The sequence below is a fragment of the Epinephelus lanceolatus genome, chromosome 10 (assembly GCF_041903045.1).
Source record: "Epinephelus lanceolatus isolate andai-2023 chromosome 10, ASM4190304v1, whole genome shotgun sequence".
Classification (NCBI taxonomy): Eukaryota; Metazoa; Chordata; class Actinopteri; order Perciformes; family Serranidae; genus Epinephelus; species Epinephelus lanceolatus.
This window is the reverse complement of record NC_135743.1, coordinates 35,679,066-35,697,609: the sequence shown is the minus strand read 5'-3', so window position 1 is coordinate 35,697,609 and position 18,544 is coordinate 35,679,066. Positions and strand designations below refer to the sequence as shown.

At 41.0% G+C, this 18,544-nt stretch overlaps 1 protein-coding gene across 7 annotated transcripts in view; it reads right to left on the bottom strand.

Annotated features, from left to right (window-relative positions):
- Positions 1-1,797: 1,797 nt before the first annotated feature.
- The window catches only part of oxr1a (oxidation resistance 1a), a 219,873-nt gene continuing 203,126 nt past the window's right edge, over positions 1,798-18,544 (bottom strand). For 4 of the 7 annotated variants that reach the window (XM_078171977.1, XM_078171976.1, XM_033641229.2 and 1 more), the window contains 7 exons: positions 15,170-15,335; positions 11,867-11,947; positions 10,340-10,465; positions 7,259-7,411; positions 6,668-6,763; positions 4,109-4,182; positions 1,798-3,887 (listed from right to left, as the gene is read on the bottom strand). In XM_078171977.1, coding sequence (XP_078028103.1) covers positions 3,752-3,887; positions 4,109-4,182; positions 6,668-6,763; positions 7,259-7,411; positions 10,340-10,465; positions 11,867-11,947; positions 15,170-15,335 — 832 coding nt within the window. In that variant the 3' untranslated portion in view covers positions 1,798-3,751. The other 3 variants (XM_078171980.1, XM_078171979.1, XM_078171981.1) reach the window with 3 other exon arrangements.

Here is an 18,544-nt window from a genome sequence, read left to right as displayed (position 1 = left end):
TAAGTTGCTTTAGCATTGAAATTCAGTAGAAATATGCAGGAACAAGATGAATTCTTTAGATTGTAAGAGTGTTTAGAATAGGTTTAGTTTTAGGCTTCTGCTGCAGCTTTATGTATCTGGGTTAGAGCACAGTAGTAACACTGATGATGAAGAGGCTTTATGTTTTCCCAACTATAAAACAACAAAATCAGCTTTTAAAACACTTTTTTACACTGCACTAGTGTTCATTAATGTATTGTCCATTAATATAAGGAGTCTAAACAAACAAATACCCAGTGGTGAATCATTTTGATGCGTTTGGACTGTGTTTTATTTGGAAAAATCAAGGTTTCTTCAAGGTCACTCAAGTACAATCTGATCTTCCTCAGACACACAAACCTACAAGGATTTCCAAGACCAGAGGGACAGCGGCACAGGAAGGCTGTGTTTATGTTTCTCTGTTATTTAACTGGAGTCAGATGTGGCATCCTGTTTTCAAGAGCGAGCTGGCAGAAGAGATACAGACCTTTGGTTATTTCCTCCTGACTCCTGCATCTAAATTCCAAACACTTTACAGTCACAAAGCAGTCTCACTCCATTCTACTGGCTGAGACAAATCATTTTCTACACTCGCCATATTGTAGGATGTATGAAACCTGGGTTGTGCCACGGAAATAATTAGGGAGCTTCACGGTGTGTGATCACCAGCCGCAACAACGTTGTGACAGCTGGTATTGTTTTCACCTAGTGAGTCTGTGTGTGTGTGTCATCATGGCAAAACATGGTACTAGAGAAACCTGTTGTAGCCAAGTAGCAGAAACCAACACAGAAGTGGTCTGTCTGGTTTTAAGTACTTGACCATGTGTTTGTGTACCTGTCTGTCTGTCTGTCTGTGTGTATGGACAGATTTTGGCACTGTAAAAGCATCACAGCTGTGTCCATCATGAAACTTTACAGGTGTATATTTTAGATCAAAATGAAGGCAGAGTTTGTGGATGGTCTGAGCAAGGGGGCTGGAAGAAGGGGGGTGAGAAGTAGGGAAAGGGCAATTCCTGTGAAGACAACCTGCTGACATCAGCAGTAACCAGAATATGAGCGCTGTGCAAAGCAGTGGTGATGAGCTAGCTAACAGGATGCACACGTGCACTAAAATGCATGCGCAGCTGGATTGGCCTGCCACAAGAAACAACAGAAAAGCTAGGGTTACACCACACAGAGGTAGCATGGCTTTGTTGTCAGCTCAGGAAGCCACTACGCCACTTTATCTTTACTTTATAGTTGCTTGCTGCTATATTAATGCTTTGAATATCACAGATCCTTTAAATGATGTGGTATAAAAGTAAAAACCATAATAATTTTATGAATTTTGCTTTTTATTAGTGCATTTACATGTGTCCGCCCATCACATTATATCTTAGTTTGTCAACATTTAGTTTGCATTTTTATTGTTGCTTTAATAATTCAAATATGTGTACGCATTGGACGACTTAAGAATGAAATGAAATCCAACCTACAGAGCAGCAGCAGCAGCAGTTTGATTGGTCCGACTCCTGCCAACACTGAACAGCTCAGTTATTTATTAGCAAATGTATTGATCTTTTATGTCTATTTGCTTTGACTTTTACACTGCAGGATGTGTCCTCGCACCTGGAACTACATAGTTACAAATTAAGTACACACCACCAGTACTTTCACCTTACTGTACATGCTAAACCCCTGACTACTTGCCAACTCTATTAGGCCACTATCTGAGAGGATTTAACGTGTAAAAGTTAAAAACTGAGAAAAGAAACGTCACAAATTCAGTCATATCCCAGGTTACAACAATTAATTCAGCTTTATTGTTATTTATACATCACTGATACATTGTATTCTGGTGAAATAATTGGAAGAATTATCCATATTATTCTTTGTGACTCTCCACAAGGACACAAATACTGGTGTGGAAGACCAGGAAGGGGGGGGGGGGGGGGGGTGCTCTGCTGGGGAGGGGTCACGTACTGTACACACTTCCCTCCACCCACCATCATCTGCCTGTCAGAGGTCAGTCTGCCTACATACCTACCTGGACCTATAGAGACTCACCTGACAGCCACACGAGGAGAGACACCGAGCCCTGCTGCCATGTTTAGCCACATTCAAACCCCCCACCCCCTTCCTACCTTAGAGTAATCCTCCTTTTTAGACACACAGAGCATTAGGGCATACCCTTATTGATATTGGTAGCAGCAAGCTTTCTACTAACAGTTAACATCTTAATGATCTAAACAAAAAAAGTACTGTACAGCTACTGCTAAGAGAATATAGGAACCTGGCCATGACGCTTTTACACCAGATTAAAGTGCTAGAAGCAACCCACCAATCCACACTTTATTATATATATATATATATATATATATTTATATAGCATTATGTATTTATATATATATATAGAGGAACAAATCTACTATTTGAACATTAATTTACAGGGTAATATACATTATATTGTAACAGCTGAAATATCAGCACAAATAGATCACTGTCACACTTAACAGCAAAATATATATGATTATATAAATCCATATATAATCATATATACCAATATATAATTGTCATATATGCATGTAAAACAGTTACCACGTCTCAGGCTTTTCAAATGATACCCAGAAAAGCGATTGTGTATCAAGACGTAAAAGCTTTACAAGTTTCTCTCTTGAAAGAGTTGACAGGCAGCGGCAAAAGTGCCACGACCTGCGGGTATTTGAGGTCACAGGACAGTTATTTGCATATTCCACAAATCTATTGCAACACGTTACTGTCTACAAACAGTACAGCCAGCATCCTGCGAGAGGAGCTGGTGTTAGCTGGACTCACACGTACACCCACTGAACAGAACATTACGACGATGGGTGATCTGATTATAGCTAGGTGCTTTCAGATGGTGTGCTATGACAGTGAACAACAGGAGGACTACAATACACAATACTCTATAGTTTAGCCTCAGAAGACAACCCAGAACTGTACTGTAAAAAGACTACCCCCCGCCCCTCACGGTAAATATTCTCTCCTCTCTGAGTTAAGTGTCATCGTATCCTGCTGCTGATGAGTTTCGTATATTGTTGTTTTACCACAAATCCCAACTTTATTTTGACACTCCACCATCACCGAGAGTAATGGAATGTGTTCAGCTTTTGTCTCGATTCTTTAGCACTAACTGGGTCTCTCTCCGTCAAGGCTGACAGCACAGTGGGTAACATCCTACTGAATGAACAAACTTCTAGGGGGTCTGAGAGGGTGCTGGGGACTCCTTGAGGTTCTGTCAAGTTCAGATACACAATCTGGACCAGTAGGGCAGTTCTCTCTTCTCGCAGCAGTCCAAAACCTCAGGCGCCATCATCTTTGCGACCTCTCAGGTGAGAGGAATCCCGATAGTCCTTTCCTCTTCAAGGCCCGATGGTCCCTTCCCTGCTTCCCTCTTCTCACCCCTCTGATACAACCTCATCTTTCAGTCACTTCACCATCATTTGTCACTGCTTTACACACTCCCCCTACTCTGCAAAGACGCTGCACAAGGCTGTAACAAGATACACACAAAGGTAATTTTTCACAAAGAAAAAAAAACTCTGTAATAACTGCAGTAGTAACGCACAACAAGCATCCGATAGCTGGCTTCCTGCCTGGGGAGCCCTGGTGATGTGCAGTTAGGTTTGGGGCGTTGCCATTGTTCTAAAGGAGGAGCGCTCCTCGGTATGCCCTTTGCAGGACTTGTTTTTTCCCTGTGATGCAGTGTTTGTTATTCAAAAGCCCAGATCTCTATGTCCTGAACATAGAAATCCTCCTTTTTCGAGAGCATGGGGTTCCCAAATGTTTTACAGGAATGACTCCTGCCGTGGTAGAGATCTCCGTCCAGCCACAGGCCAAACTCACCGCTGAAGGAAGAGAAAACAGTCTTAAGCAGGGAAGCCAAAAACTATTTCTCCAGGTGGCTACATTCTCTGAAGCATCAATTTTAGGCAATTAACATCACTTATCTGCCTCTTTCATACCATTATTTTATTTGGTGGCTTTTAACGTATCACTAGATTTAATTAAAACATGTTGCTAGAACTGATTTCTGTCACTATATGCATCAAAAGCAGCTTGAACTCACCTTCCTCCACCAAAAGCTAAGGAATCCATATCTCCTTTGATGAAGAACATGTTGTCACCTGTCCATTTGTACACCTGTTGCACACACAAGAGAGCAAATATTAAAAAACACTGCATGACATGTTAAATATTGACATAATCAAATATATTCTGTCCAGTATTCTTTATCCTGAAGAGAACAGAACACACACGCATGTTTGACTCATAGGGAGGATCCAGAATTGACATCTGATAATGCAGTTAAAGCGCTTAGACACAGCCGAGGGAAATATCTCATCACCAGACTTCTAAATATAAAATGTCAAAATCCTCTCTGATGCACCAATGGCATTTCAATCGCTTCTTTGACAGACATTTTAATTGCCATTATTAAGGAGATTAATGCCACAAAGTGTAGAATTGTAATGCGAGTGTAGCATTGGTAGCAAGTTCTTTTTTGTAAAAAAAACAAAAAAAAAACAAGACAATCCTGGTGAAAATTGCTGCAGTTAATGTGTTGCTTTCAGCCCATTCATCTCAGTGTCCCTGGCTTGAATCCATTACGTGTAAATGCACTCAAGAAGAGAGCATAATCAAGAATGCAAGTTACAAAACACTAAATGCCACTGAGCTGTGAGGCTCTGGAGAACCTTTCAAAGAAGGAACAAGGAGACATATTTTTCACAGCATGGATGGGGGGCAGAGTGCATTTAAAGTGTCACATGCATCGAGAACAGCATGTGACTGGCAAGCATATTCACAGTATGCATGTTATTGCACAGCACTTAAGTCTCATTATTTTCTTCTGCTATGTTACATGTTATAATTATACATCTGGTTTAAATTTGCTATAAGTATACACATTTACCTAAACCAGTCTTTTTCAAACTCATTTTCAGTTGCACACAACAGTATTGTGTTAAAAAATGTGTTTATCTGCTCTCCTCTTTGATGTATGAAGTGTTTTGGCTGCAGTTCAACAGAAACAATATTTTTTAACGCAGTATTAATTCATATTCTGTTGCCACTCGGGGGCAACGGAACAGGCTGGAAACACAACATTGACATATTAAGTTGATATGGTGAACTTGTGTTTGCAGACGATTGCTTATTTACACAACCAGCAGACAGAGAGCAACATAACCATTCATTTGAAGTGATGTTTGTGTCCACCTGATGATTTTCAGTCCAATATTCACTCTCTTTTTAACTCTGTTTTTCATCTTAACCTCTTGAAGGAAATATCTGGCTCTAAATGCTCCACTATGTTCAACAGCATGTGTTAACAGGAACTGTACAATCAAAACAATGAGTGGAAATATACTAGAAATTCTGTAGAGCTGAGAGGAATGATTTGGGTGATAATTCTCTGCTGCTTTGTCACTACAAGTGACACTTTTTCCATTGCACATAGTAATGATTCATTGTTCATATCAAATATAGACTATTTCAGGCAATATGAGCCACGCGTACATCAGTTCTGCTGTATGTGCTCTTACTATATAGTATTTTCCAGATATTTTCCATCACTGACTGAATTTTTTGTAACAGTGACAGAAAAATCATAAGGCTGTTATTCATTTTGACAGATTGGAACACTGAGGGCGATCTACTGTAACTTTAAGTCATTCCCACTCCTGTCCAGTTGGTGGCGTGTGCATATTAATAAGCTTCTGTCTACTCATGCCTTGATCTCAAATGCATGACTTCATTGTCTAGCTCACTTTAGCCAGTAGGCTATATTGCAACATACTATTGCAAAGCGTCACAGAGTTGAGTGTCCAAAGTGTATTTGCATGGTCTTTGTCTGTGCATCCTTTCTCTCCATGTTGTTGTGTCGTGCTGTGGACGTTAGGCGCCATGAACGTCCACAACGTATGACGCTCTGACACTTTTGTCTCCAAGTTAGAAAATAGAATGTTGCGTAATCAGTTTGGACTTTGTATACATTTTGTTAAGCATTTGATTCATGACATCAACTGAGTAACATGCAAGAAGTTGCCAGTAGCTGCTAGTAGTAGGTAGCTTTTGAAGAGCATATTAATTACATTATTTTTTCAGTCTATAGCTTGTTAACTGTTAACTAGTACAGATGAAAAGGCAGCAAAACACCCTTTAATTTTATAGTTATACTCAACTAATGTATGCAAACTTGCAACCATGGGAACAGTGGTAAAGTGACCTTTAAAACGAGCCACATCTTACTGTGTACATGCCCACACATCATAGGTGCAATGCTGTACTAAAACAAAAAGCACAACACCCAATCTTATACGTGCATAATCTATAAGCTTGTTCTGAATACGAATTATAAAAAATGTAAATTAAATGCTATCAAATGTCTTATTATCATGAAAAAAAAGAAAAAGAAAAAGATGGGTAATATTAGATTATGACAGACTTTTTACAACCCCGTCTGTCAAAATGATGGGCAGCAATAAAGTCTAATGCAACCTCTGCCATAAAGTACACTGCGTATTAAAAAAACTGCACATCCAAATGTCCAACTTCAGAAATAAATTATGGAAAACAGAAATTCTTACAGACATTCTACATCTTCAAACTGAGGATGGCAGCATACCTCAAACTCTGGATTGAAGGTGAACAGGAAAGTCTCTCCTGTGCCATAAAAGCCGTCGCTGACTTTAAAGGGCTCAGATGCCAGCGCACCGAACACCTGGAGGCACAAAAAAAGAACAACAGACTTTTGTACACGTGGGATACAACTCTAACATCAACGGGATAAGTATTATAACATGATTAATTTTTTAATTTTAATTTTTAATTTTATATACTATAATCCCCGAGGAGAAATTCAATTTTTCACTCTGTTGTCAATTACACACAGGTCCGAACACACACATGCACAAACTGGACCTATACATGCACTAAGTGGAGAGATGTCAGAGTGGGCTGCCCATGACAGGCGCTCTGAGCGGTTGGGGGGTTCGGTGCCTTGCTCAGGGGCACCTCGGCAGTGCCCAGGAGGTGAACTGGCACCTCTCCAGCTACCAGTCCACGCTCCATATTTTTGGTCCGGACGGGGACTTGAACAGGCGACCCTCCGGTTCCCAACCCAAGTCCCTATGGACTGAGCTACTGAGCTATGACTCAGTTCCAGCATATTACAGTGTGCTACTGCTGTGTTGAATTACGTGAATTTGGAGCATACCTGGCCATCGCTGTCCTTAATGACCATGAGCACTGGGGTGTCCTGGCCCTGCATGGCTCTGTACAGCGTCTTAATGCTCATGCCATGCTTTGATGTTCCAAAAGCCAGTGTCCATGGGTACCCAATGGTCCGTGGTGGGAGATTCCTGGCAAGCTGTGGGAGGAAATAATAAAGAAAAAGAAAGGACGAGGGACAAAAAAAGGAGAAAGGAAATGAAACACAGAAAGGCCACAGCCACCAATGCTCAATTACATCTGTGGTGACCTTTTAACACCAGCTGGCGTTTAAAGAAGAGTAACAGGGCTCCAAACACACTGAACCATCTCAAGAGAAAGAGAGGTCCAGCACTCCCAGAGAGAGCCTGCTGCCCTGCTGCTGACAGACTGAAGGATTAACAGTGGCTGTGGCGCATGGGGGGATAAAGCCGACAAAGGCGCTGGAGGAGCGCTACAGTGTACGCTTCATTTTAATGGACAGATAAAACAGACACTGGCTAAAACATGGAATTAAAGTGACAACTTTTTTTAGAGTATGCTGCACCATTTCCTCTGTATGGAACAATGGCCTTTAAACGTTCTGTTCGCTCTCCCAGTAATTCATCAGACCCTTTGCTCTTTTTCTTGTTGGTTCAGCACATCCTCATGTGGCGGAGCAGAGCAGTCTTGTAATCAGCAGGCTGGAAACGAAGCCATGAGGAGATGAGCCTCGACTTGGCTCACCTCTGCTCTGCTGAGCTCCGAGCTCCGTCCTCGGGGTGATTAAAGGAAGCCGCACATTGGCAATCTATTGGCCAACATGCCAATTGGGACTCATTTGGAGCCATGCGGGTGTGTCTGAGTATGTACTGAACCACAGTGCCTGCAAGGCAAACACCACACCTCAAACATAAAAGGTTACCGACTCAAAAATGTCTGTTTCATGTGGTTCTCACGGGTACTGTCTTTCCTCTGATTGTATGGAAACTTTGTGAAGGTGTTATCTTACATTTATCAAATTTCTCATAATTAATTTTACATAATTCAACATAAAAAGAAATCAAAGGTTTCTTCCCATCCTCTGCTTTAACCCTCCATACATACAACACAAGTTGTCACCTCTAACACTAGAGAACAACCCATCGATCATGTTATTGGTTTCTGTGTCTGATGTAAGCTGTCATCTGTTCACCTACATGCTGACGATTCTGCCTCTAAATGCGATTCTTCCAGCTGAATGTATTCCTCTATACCCTGGAAATCCAGAGTTCTCGCGAGAGCACAATTTGATTTTGCTCAGTGAGTCACTCTGGCAATCAGTAATGATGCTCATTACCTATGCCCATGAAACCAAGCTGCACCAATCACATCGGTGTATCTGATATAGGCGGGCCAGAGGCGAGCTAAACAGATGACGACAGCGCTGCGACGACGAAGTCCAGAATCAGTCAGTAAACATTGCAAGATAGCTACGGATGAACACCAGCTGTTTGAAACGGCTTCGGCCGCTACAATGAACGAGTTAGACTTGGCTTTTTCTCTAAAAGAGGAACAGAAGACGGCGCTCGAGTCTTTCCTTTGCAAGAAGGATGTTTCTGCTGTTTTGCCGAATGGATACGGCAAGAGTCTAATCTACCAGTTTGCTCCGCTGGTAGCTAAGCGTATACGTCACCCCTTGTATTGTTCTGACTGGTCATAGTGTTATCCCATTGCGTGCAGTGATATTTACAAATGCATGCTTGGTGCCGCCCCTCGAGTTGGGCCATTTTCATTACTCATGGCCAGACCCTAAATCTTTCTAGATTTGGGTCTGGATTTCCAGGCTAATTCCTCTACGCACGTCACGACTATTCGGTAGGCAGATGTTTAATGGTTATTACATCAGCAAATACATTTATTCCCCAAGCACACTGTTGACAAATATTCCTGGAAAGGAGCTACAGGAATGAATGTCTTAGGCCACATCCACACTAATGCCTTTTCATTTTGAAACAACGTTTTGAAACAAAAATCTCCATACACGCATGTGTTTTAGCACAGTTTCGGAACTGATCTCTGTCTATACTAAAACGTCTGAAAACACATATCATATGACCATTCATTTACACTTAGCATGTGCATAGTGATGTTAACAGGAAGCTGATTGTCCAATCGGTTGGTTGCTTATCTACAGAAAATACTACAGAGATGGCAAAAAGCAAGACCAGAGATTTCTTTTGCTTGTACTGACAATGAGGTGGAACTGTTACTGAAGCCTGCTACAGAAGCCATCACTAAAGGTATGTAAAACTAGCAGTAATGTTTTGGCTGGACATGTTGTGACTAATAGACCCAATCGAAAAGCGAATGTGGGTGTCTGTGTCATCTTTACAAAAAGTCTCCATTTCCATCCTCCAGACTAAAACTCAACCCCAGAGTTTTCCACATGAAATGGGGTGAGCAGCCTTTTCTTGAGTCTCTTTTAGGGGTCCAAAAACGTCAAAACAGTGTAGATGCTGGGCATAAACGTGGCAATAATAATGTGCTTTAAAATGAAAATGTATCAGTGTGGAAGTAGCCATAGTTTGTTTTTCTCATTTGAAAGTGAAATGACCAGCAAGCCCTCTGTGTTTGCATGTAAGCTTTCAAGCAAACCACATGACCCACAGACCAAATTATATAATTAAACATTTCCATTTTAAGGATAAGGCTAGTTTACTTGAAAAAAAAAAAAAACACTAGGCAGGGAATTAATACACATTTGGCATCCAGAGAGTATTTTGCGATGTATGTGGCACTGAGTCAAAATAAAACAGTTCCCTTGTTTTTATGTAATTAAGGAAAATGTCACCCAGCGCAACAATGTGGCTCGCTGATGTGTTCTTAATAGTTTTTGGACAACAATAGAGCTCTGTAGCATAGAGGAGGAAGATATATCAGGCTTTGGATACACACATTTGTTAGTAGAATCAATGGTATTTTCATGATTTGTTGGTCATTAGATAAGTATAGAAGAACACAAGCCTTAACCTTTGAAGATAGAGTAACATTTAGATGCACACAGACACATAAATTATATGTTATATGACGGGATTGCATCAGAACAGGTTTGCACAACTGTCTGTACCTTTTCTATCTGGTCGGCTTCCAGGAGATCACTGGCTTCTCTGAGGTTGGGTTTGAATGTTTCAGGCTCCAGCTCTGTCTTGATGGATGTGCCATGTTTGGAATTCACCTCTTCCTTGGTGGTGATCTATGAGTACAAATAAAAGTCAGATATGCACAGACACTGCCAAGGAGTCGTTTTCATTCAGCTTCCTTAGAGCACTGATACTGGATGGGTTCAATTATAGCTGTTTGTCATAAACCTATAATTTTGTTTGCATCATGACTGGCAACTCATACATACTGAGGCTGGGGCAGTAACTATAAAGAAGCTGAAACCTGAAACAGTATTTGGCTCAGATTGTTTTTACACTGAGTGAGATGGGAATAGGACAAAATGTAGGATCTATAGTGATAAAGAATGCAAGCAGAAAAGGTTTAATTTAACAGCTCTCAGTTAAGACTTGGGTGACAGAGGGTAACATGAAGAAGTTGGCCTTTAACCACGGCCTAACCTTAGCAACAAAAGCTCCCATTTTAAATCCAACAGTGTCCCTGCCAAAATTATAAACACAACATTGCTGGCAACACACTGATAATCCAAAAATTTGATGAGGACAGCTGAATATCTTCCTGCCACTCTCCAATGCCAGACGCCTAGGATTGGTTTGGCAGAACTAGGAGAGAGCAGGCAGAGACACTGTCTGGGAGAGGAGAATGTAAAGTGAATAGGAAATCAACCCAATGAATAATTTGCACTCCACTGTTTGACATTTTCTCTGACCAATGGACTGTTTGGGTTATTTATCTTTCTCGATAACAGAGGCTGATTGTAGAGCGCTTCATCACTGCTGGCTGGGATGCTCTCATGTTTCAGTCCTCATTCAAATAGGGCCTACCTGCATTGTCCTCAGAAAACATCATTCATCCTGTCAAGGGAGTCTTACTTCAACCTTCTCGTCAACAACCATCTCTTTGTCCTTCAATATTCTACAAATTTAGCTCATTCAAGCATCAAAGACAATATTCTATTCAAGAAAAAGGGCAAATTCCCACAGAAACAACCAATTTCTGTGTTGTCTACTTAAGATCTACATATTTGCCTGTAGCCAGTACAAACAGCTAGCATTAGCTACCTTATAACCAGACTGATCTAGTGGGTTATATCACCATGACAACAAGTCTAAGACGCAAAGCCTGACATTTAGATATAAGGCTGATGTCACATGAAAACCTCATCACTCCTATTGAGCCAAGTTTTCTGTAATGAATTGATAAAAGACATCTTCTATCAAATGCTTGAAGTCATTCACAATTGACCTCGTATAGCAAGTTTTGAACAGGTTTTTTGGCTCAAAAAAACCTGTTCATGAACACTCATGAAACCCATTACTTTTATGAAAAGTAACAGGAGCAGGTGTTTTGAGGTTAGTATGCAGTATCAGCAGCAGCTTAAGTTTGCTAGAGCCTATGGGAGACCATCCTGGTGCAGGCAGCAGGAGGGCTTGGCAGAGCAGAGAGAGGGGGCAGACAGGGCTGGTCAGGGCACCTGGAGTCGTTTGCAGAGCGAGCGCAGATCTTCACTGTTTAGCGCATCAATCCGACGGTGGTACTCCGTCAGAGACACTACCTGGTAGTACAAAGACAGGAACAGGTGGAACATAAAACTCTGCCAGATCTATTGCTGGCCATGGGAAGGAAAGCTAGAGTTTGGGAAGGTATTAAGCGTACCAAGTAGTGCGATTTCAACAAACTTAACACTGATCATATAGAGGTAGATGTCAGAAATTTGAGGAAACTACTTTGGGTTTAAGAGAATAGGGTGGGACCTTTAAGAGCACTCTGTCATTTTGCATGTTTGTGTAATATGCTCACTTATACTAAAAGTTAGACAAACGGATGGAGACAACACTTCAGCAGAAAGCAATCTTTAGAACTAATATATTTTTTTTTATAGCCAACCAAAAATGCAAAAAACAAAACAAAACAAAAAACAGTTGGAATGAGAAGACTGCTCAAAAATCCACAAGACTCTGATGCTGGAACATACAACAAAAAATAGCCGAGGTTCAACTGATGCAACAATACTTGCCAAGTCCATGAACATTAACCCACTCTCTGTTCGTCAGGAACAACTATGCACAAAACTAAAGCCCAGACAGACCAACACAATGACCTACAAGCATGGCCACATTCCAGCAAAGTTACACCCCACGCTGCAAACTCCACCAAGAGCTGCTGCCTCTGTTCTGCCACTGAATCAACGTTGGCGTGTAATAGTCCACTGTGTCTCCGTACAGGAAAGATATTTAGAGCCTTGTGCACGAGATAAACAAACAAACTCACAAATACCATACAGGCACAGAGTCTTATTAACTGGTCCAAATCTACATTTAAATAATTGTTTTTAGCATTTTGTCTTTTTCAAGTGAGCTATTTCACTCACCTTGTTGCTTTCGGTGTAAATAAATGTTGGTAACAAGCTGCCTCTTTATAGCACTCAATAATGTAGCAGAGTGGGGAAACTACAGCCCTGATAAAAAATACATATATGCTTCACTTCACCTCCAGTTGAAGGCACTTAAGTGCATTTGTCCCCTGAAAAAAGAGCAAGCTAGCAGCATGCTAGCCTGCTACTGACGTTCCAGTGTGAATCAAATGCCTTTTATCTGAAGAGATCAATGTCATGAAAAAGGTCAGCATTTGGACGTGACCGGTGAATTAAATACTGTGTCATACAGCTCAAGTGCTTGATTACCAGCTACTTAATAAGCTAAACACTCAACATGATATCTGGTACCGTTAACTGTGATAAATGTACGGTAATGTGAGGTTAAACAAACTGCTGAATGAAAAAAGAGCAGCGTCTTTTAACTGGCACCTCACACAGGAAACTTTCTGCCGGCTTACAGAGCCACACACATCGTATTACACAGTGCCAAGAGGACAGACAACAGATTAGAGCACTTTCCTGACTGCCAAACAGTGGTCAGACAGTGGCCACTTTGTTTAACATCAGTCACTGACCTACACCGGACCAGCTAAAAGGCTAGCGGGCTAGTTAGCTCCGCTAGCGAGCTAGCATGACTTGCTAACAACAACAACAACAGCAAGAGAACATACAAGAATGTAACGTTACATCGCCGGAGACTGAGAACAAGAAAAAACACGAGGAACATACACAGGTATACTTAGGGGTCAGTCGTTTCTCTTGGTCTTTCACCCTCCTAGAAAACATGTCTTGCTTTCAGGGCGAGGTTGAAGCTGTAAAGTCACATTACAGATCCTTTAAGTTATCCCCTGTAGCCCCGAGACAAGCAGACGGAGTTGGTATGAAGCCTGGCAGCCTCCTTGACTAAAATAGAAACATTTTTTTCCAAAGGGGTTTCTACGCCGTATGATTTGTGTGACATCGCCATAATCCAATTGCAATACGGGACAGGACACTAACCGACTCCCCATTGGTCAAAAAAAGACGACGGTCCCCTCCCACAACCGACAGGATTTAAAGATACAGTAACACACCAGTCCACGAGGTATAGATGTATTTTTTAGATTATGACAGACTATGACTTGACAAAAAAACAAAACAAAAACAAAGTAAATAAGAAAAAGAAAAAAAGTTATTGAATATAAAACATAAATTATTTGCTTTTTAAGTCTTTTTGTTGAATAAAAATCTTTTAATTAGAAAAACCTCTCTTTGGAAAACATCTATTTTGCTCCCTAAAGCTCCATGCAACAGCAGAAAGGTGTTGCTTAAAATTCAAACTTACAGTCAACAGGACAAACAAAAGCAGCAGGTTCCTATTTACTTATTCAAATGTAATGGATCATGTAGCCTCTGTTTGCCAGAGACAACAAATCAGTCCACTTTGTTTCCTACATCATTTATTTACATTAAAATTTAAATCCAGGCCACTGCTTCCATCGTATCAATTTCTTCATACAATGAATGCATCCTCTTCATTATCCACAGACTCGTGAACAGTCTCGTTTGACCAAAATCCACCCACAGTATGGTGCAGCAACATGGAGTAACAGAGCTGAAAAGCTAGATGGACACCCCTTGACTTTGTTTCCTGTTCTTATTTCCTTATTCTGTAAATGTGCAATAAAGAGAGCGTGTGAATTTACTTTGATGACAAAGGAAGACAGATTGAACCCATATCAGTGCCACACGAGTTTGGTTGATTTCATAGTTAAAAAAACAAAGCAGTTAAGTTGCTCAATGTCTACATTTCCTGCATATGTTGAGCAACTCATAAGGGTGTTAGCCTTTTGCCATTCAGCAAAATAAGTTGCCAAATGCTGACCAACAATATTGACAGTCAAACAACATGTGATGAAACTACAATACACTGACTGAGAGGAGTAAACAATTATACAAACATGCAAAACACTTTGGTTGGAAGCTCTGAGAAGCGCATTTCCAAGCAAAGCAAGTGCTCACACAACTTACGGAACTTACATGAGATAGAAAGTTCACACAAAAAGTTACCATCAAATCAACAAATACATAGACATAGACATGTACATAGAAATGCAAAATACAGAAGCAGAATACAAAACTAAGACTTAAGGACTACACAATTCTGATGGATTAAAAACCAAGATCAGCACAATAGATTTGCACTAAGCATTGCATAATGAGAGCAAATCAACACAATTATATCACACAAAACTCAACATAAAACAATAAACTTTACAACGCACCACATGAGATTCTGGTGTCACAGGTAATGGATTAAAGCATAAACCACACTTAATCCATATCTGCGAGGACTAAGACAACACAACAGGTGTGCTCTAAGCAAGGTGATGGTAGCAGTTTTAGCAGTGTACACCTTACCTCCCATTCCTTGACATTGAGGTCAGTGATGGGCTCATCCTCAGCTGTTTCTGACACTTCATTCTTCTTGACAACCATAAACCCAGGCTCTTGTCCCATCCCCCTGACCCCCTCACCGTACATGTCCGGGCTCCACTGCATGAAGAACACGTACAGGTGGTCTGACCTGGAGGAGGAAACGCAGGAGAAACCATGAGAGAAGAGGCTTGATTCTTAAATTGTTAAGAGATTTAGCAAAAGAAAAATCATCAGCTGAGATTCATTCAGTGCCTCTAAAATATCAAGAGTTGAAGCAAAGACTTAAAGGTAAAATCAAACTGTAAGTGACAAACATTTTTACATTGTGACTTTCACTTGATTAAGAATCATATATACGTTAATATATTGTGTATGGTTAACTGCAAGAAATTAAATAGTGAGTCGGCCATCTGATAAAACTCCCCAAAGTTTTAAAGGGACAGTTCACCCCCAAATAAAAAACACATATTTATCCCCTTCACTGTAGTGCTATTAATCAATCTGGATTGTTCTGGTGTAAGTTGCCGAGTGTTGGAGATATCGGCCGTAGCCATGTCTAAACATTAATGGCATCCTCAGTGTCGGAAATTAGCGAGGGCCACGGGCCATTTGGCCCCCAATTTAGCCAAGAATGCCCCCAAAAACCATGTTCCAGGGGCCAAAATTGCCCCCAAGTTTTTGTCAACAACTCATTATTCTCCAGACGTCCTTAACAAGGTTGCGCTGATGCACCAGGGTGCTCCTCCCTACATAGCCTACCTGAAGCTGCCGTGCTGCGATGGACCATGGACCGCTACTTGGTTGAGCCACCCACCCACCAAAGTGAACCAGTCCAAGTTCCTCCACCAGATCCTCCCAAAGTTCCCGCAAACACGTTGACAAAGAAAGGTACCCTGCCAGCAACGATATTGAACTGGAAACTCGACTGGCTTGGTGTGGAAGAGGCGGCAGACAAGAAAATCCTCTTAAGTAAAGCATGCCGAGCTAACCCACCGAAACAAGACTGGGCTGAACGCTAAAGCTAACGACTTCATAAAAGGAAGCGACCAAGTAAAAAAGTACACGGCATACCGTCACCAAACCACAAAGCACCACCGATTTGCTTACGGTAAGATTTAACATTTGTATAGTAGGCTAATCTTACGTTTGCTCATCATGTTGAAGTAAATGTTAGCATAAAACTAACGTCACTGTATGCATCTGTCCCGACTTGTGAAGCGCAATATTTATAAATTATGTTTCACGTGTTCACAAGACTAAGCTGGGCCTTTTTAACAGTAATGCAACTACTGTGATTATGTGTAATGTGGTGAAACACCAAATTATAGCACCCGAACGGGAGTAACGTTATGTGCGAGAGGGAGACCCGAGCGGAGGGCAGGCTCCGGGGAGAGGGAGACCCGAGCGGGGGCTGCCCGTGGGAGTATGTGCGGGGCCTCCATGTTTGAGACGGGAGCGGGCGGCTGGAGGTTGGACGCTCCCAGAGAGGAGAGAGTGAGAAATATAGCTAAATAAGATGAAAATAGAAAAATGTCTCTGTCTTTTATTTTCGTTTTCGGTGTTTAATTAAGGTGGGAGAGGCGGAGGGCGGCGGGAGGTCGGATGCTTCCAGAGAGGGGAGAGTGAGAAATATATCAAAATAAGATAAAATGGGAAAAACTGTCTCCCTCTTTTATTTTATTTTCAGTGTTTAATCAAGGCGGGATCAGGCGGCGGGAGGTCCGACGCTTCCAGCGAGGGGAGAGGGAGAAATATAACAAAATAATATAAAAATATAAAAAAACATGATTACTTAAAATGTTGAGCTTGCTTGAAGAGCTGGCTTCTCGCTTTTGTTTACACCCGCGTTCCAAAGATGGCGCTGATGCCCCACAATGCAAAGCGGCGTGACGTACCTTCACATTCTCTATTAGTACTGCTATCAGTAGATTAATGATTAAATCAACAAATTTAAACTGGTTTAATTATAGGAAATCAGAGTGATATTTAGCAACCACAACTTTAAGGAACCCATTATTATCTGCGGCAAACACAAGCAGATCTATGGGAGGCAATTCATCATCATGTTGTGTCGAATGGAGAAACCACCGCAGGTCTCCAGCAGAGGACACTGCTGAGTCTTGTTTATTTTATATCTAGTGATTTATACTAAAGAGTAAAGACACTATTGTAGTTATTTTTGCTTTTCATGTGCTTATTTTTAGAAAAGAATTTGATTATCTTATTTTAATAGACCTACAGTTTTTAAAGAAACAATCTGTTTGCATTGCACTGTTTTTAAGGTTTTGTGTAATATTAACAGGCTGTTAAGAGCTAAATAAACCCTAAATAGTTTGCCTACAGCTGTCTCCTGCTTTCTGTCATAGCTACTACTTGCACACTTCTCTCTGAAAAAGAAATGGTATGCTTTTCATTTATTTGCGTTGGAACTTGGCAGAAACCACTGTAAATTTTAATCTATAAAAATAACCAAGCTCTAACTACAGTTTTTTCCATGGCCCCATTTTTTAGAATGTGGGGGCCAAAATTGCCCCCAAAATATTTTGTTAATTTCATACCCTGGGCATCCTCCTTGGCAGATGTATTGTTAGCTCGCTCAGTGGTGCTACGTGAGCCAGCAGGAGATTAACGCTTACTTCTGTGTGGTGATACGGTTGGCAGGGTAGTCAAGTAGAAAGAAAATAGTTCCTACATGAAACTGCTCATAACAAGGTCTGTGGATTATCCTGAGTAACCGAGTCATGATTTCTGGTGAGAGACACTGCTGTTGAGTTTTTCAAATGTACTTTTTTTTTGGCACCACAAGCTGAGTGCCGTCTAGTTCTGTTATACTGGAGAGTCAGCAAAAATCTCTACGGCCAATGTCTCCAACACTTGGCAACTCACACTTAAACAATCTAGACTGATAAACAGCACTACAGGTAAGAGGAAAAATATGTATTTTTGATTTTGCGGTAGAATGACTTAATATTTTGTGTGTTAAACCATTCTCAAACAGCCCTAGTGGCTGTTAAGGAAGCATTTCAACATCTACAGGACACTGAGCAACATATTTTACTTTCCTATTTGCTAGTACTGCTGAGCTGTTAAAGCTGCTTTGCCTGTGTGACACTATGTTCTTGTCTGTTATTAAGTATTTTGTGACACAAGCTATCACTTTGTGTGTGTGGGTACACACATCGTCCTATAATAATGCATACATGAACCTGCATACATTTATTTTGTTGGTCCCTTGGCAGCACAAAAAGTTGTAAATTCAACATTCACATATTATCATATTATGAAATTCTTATGGCATATGGGTTAGCTATCAGTTGCTAATTTATTCATCAGACAAACAGAGCAACATTAGCATTC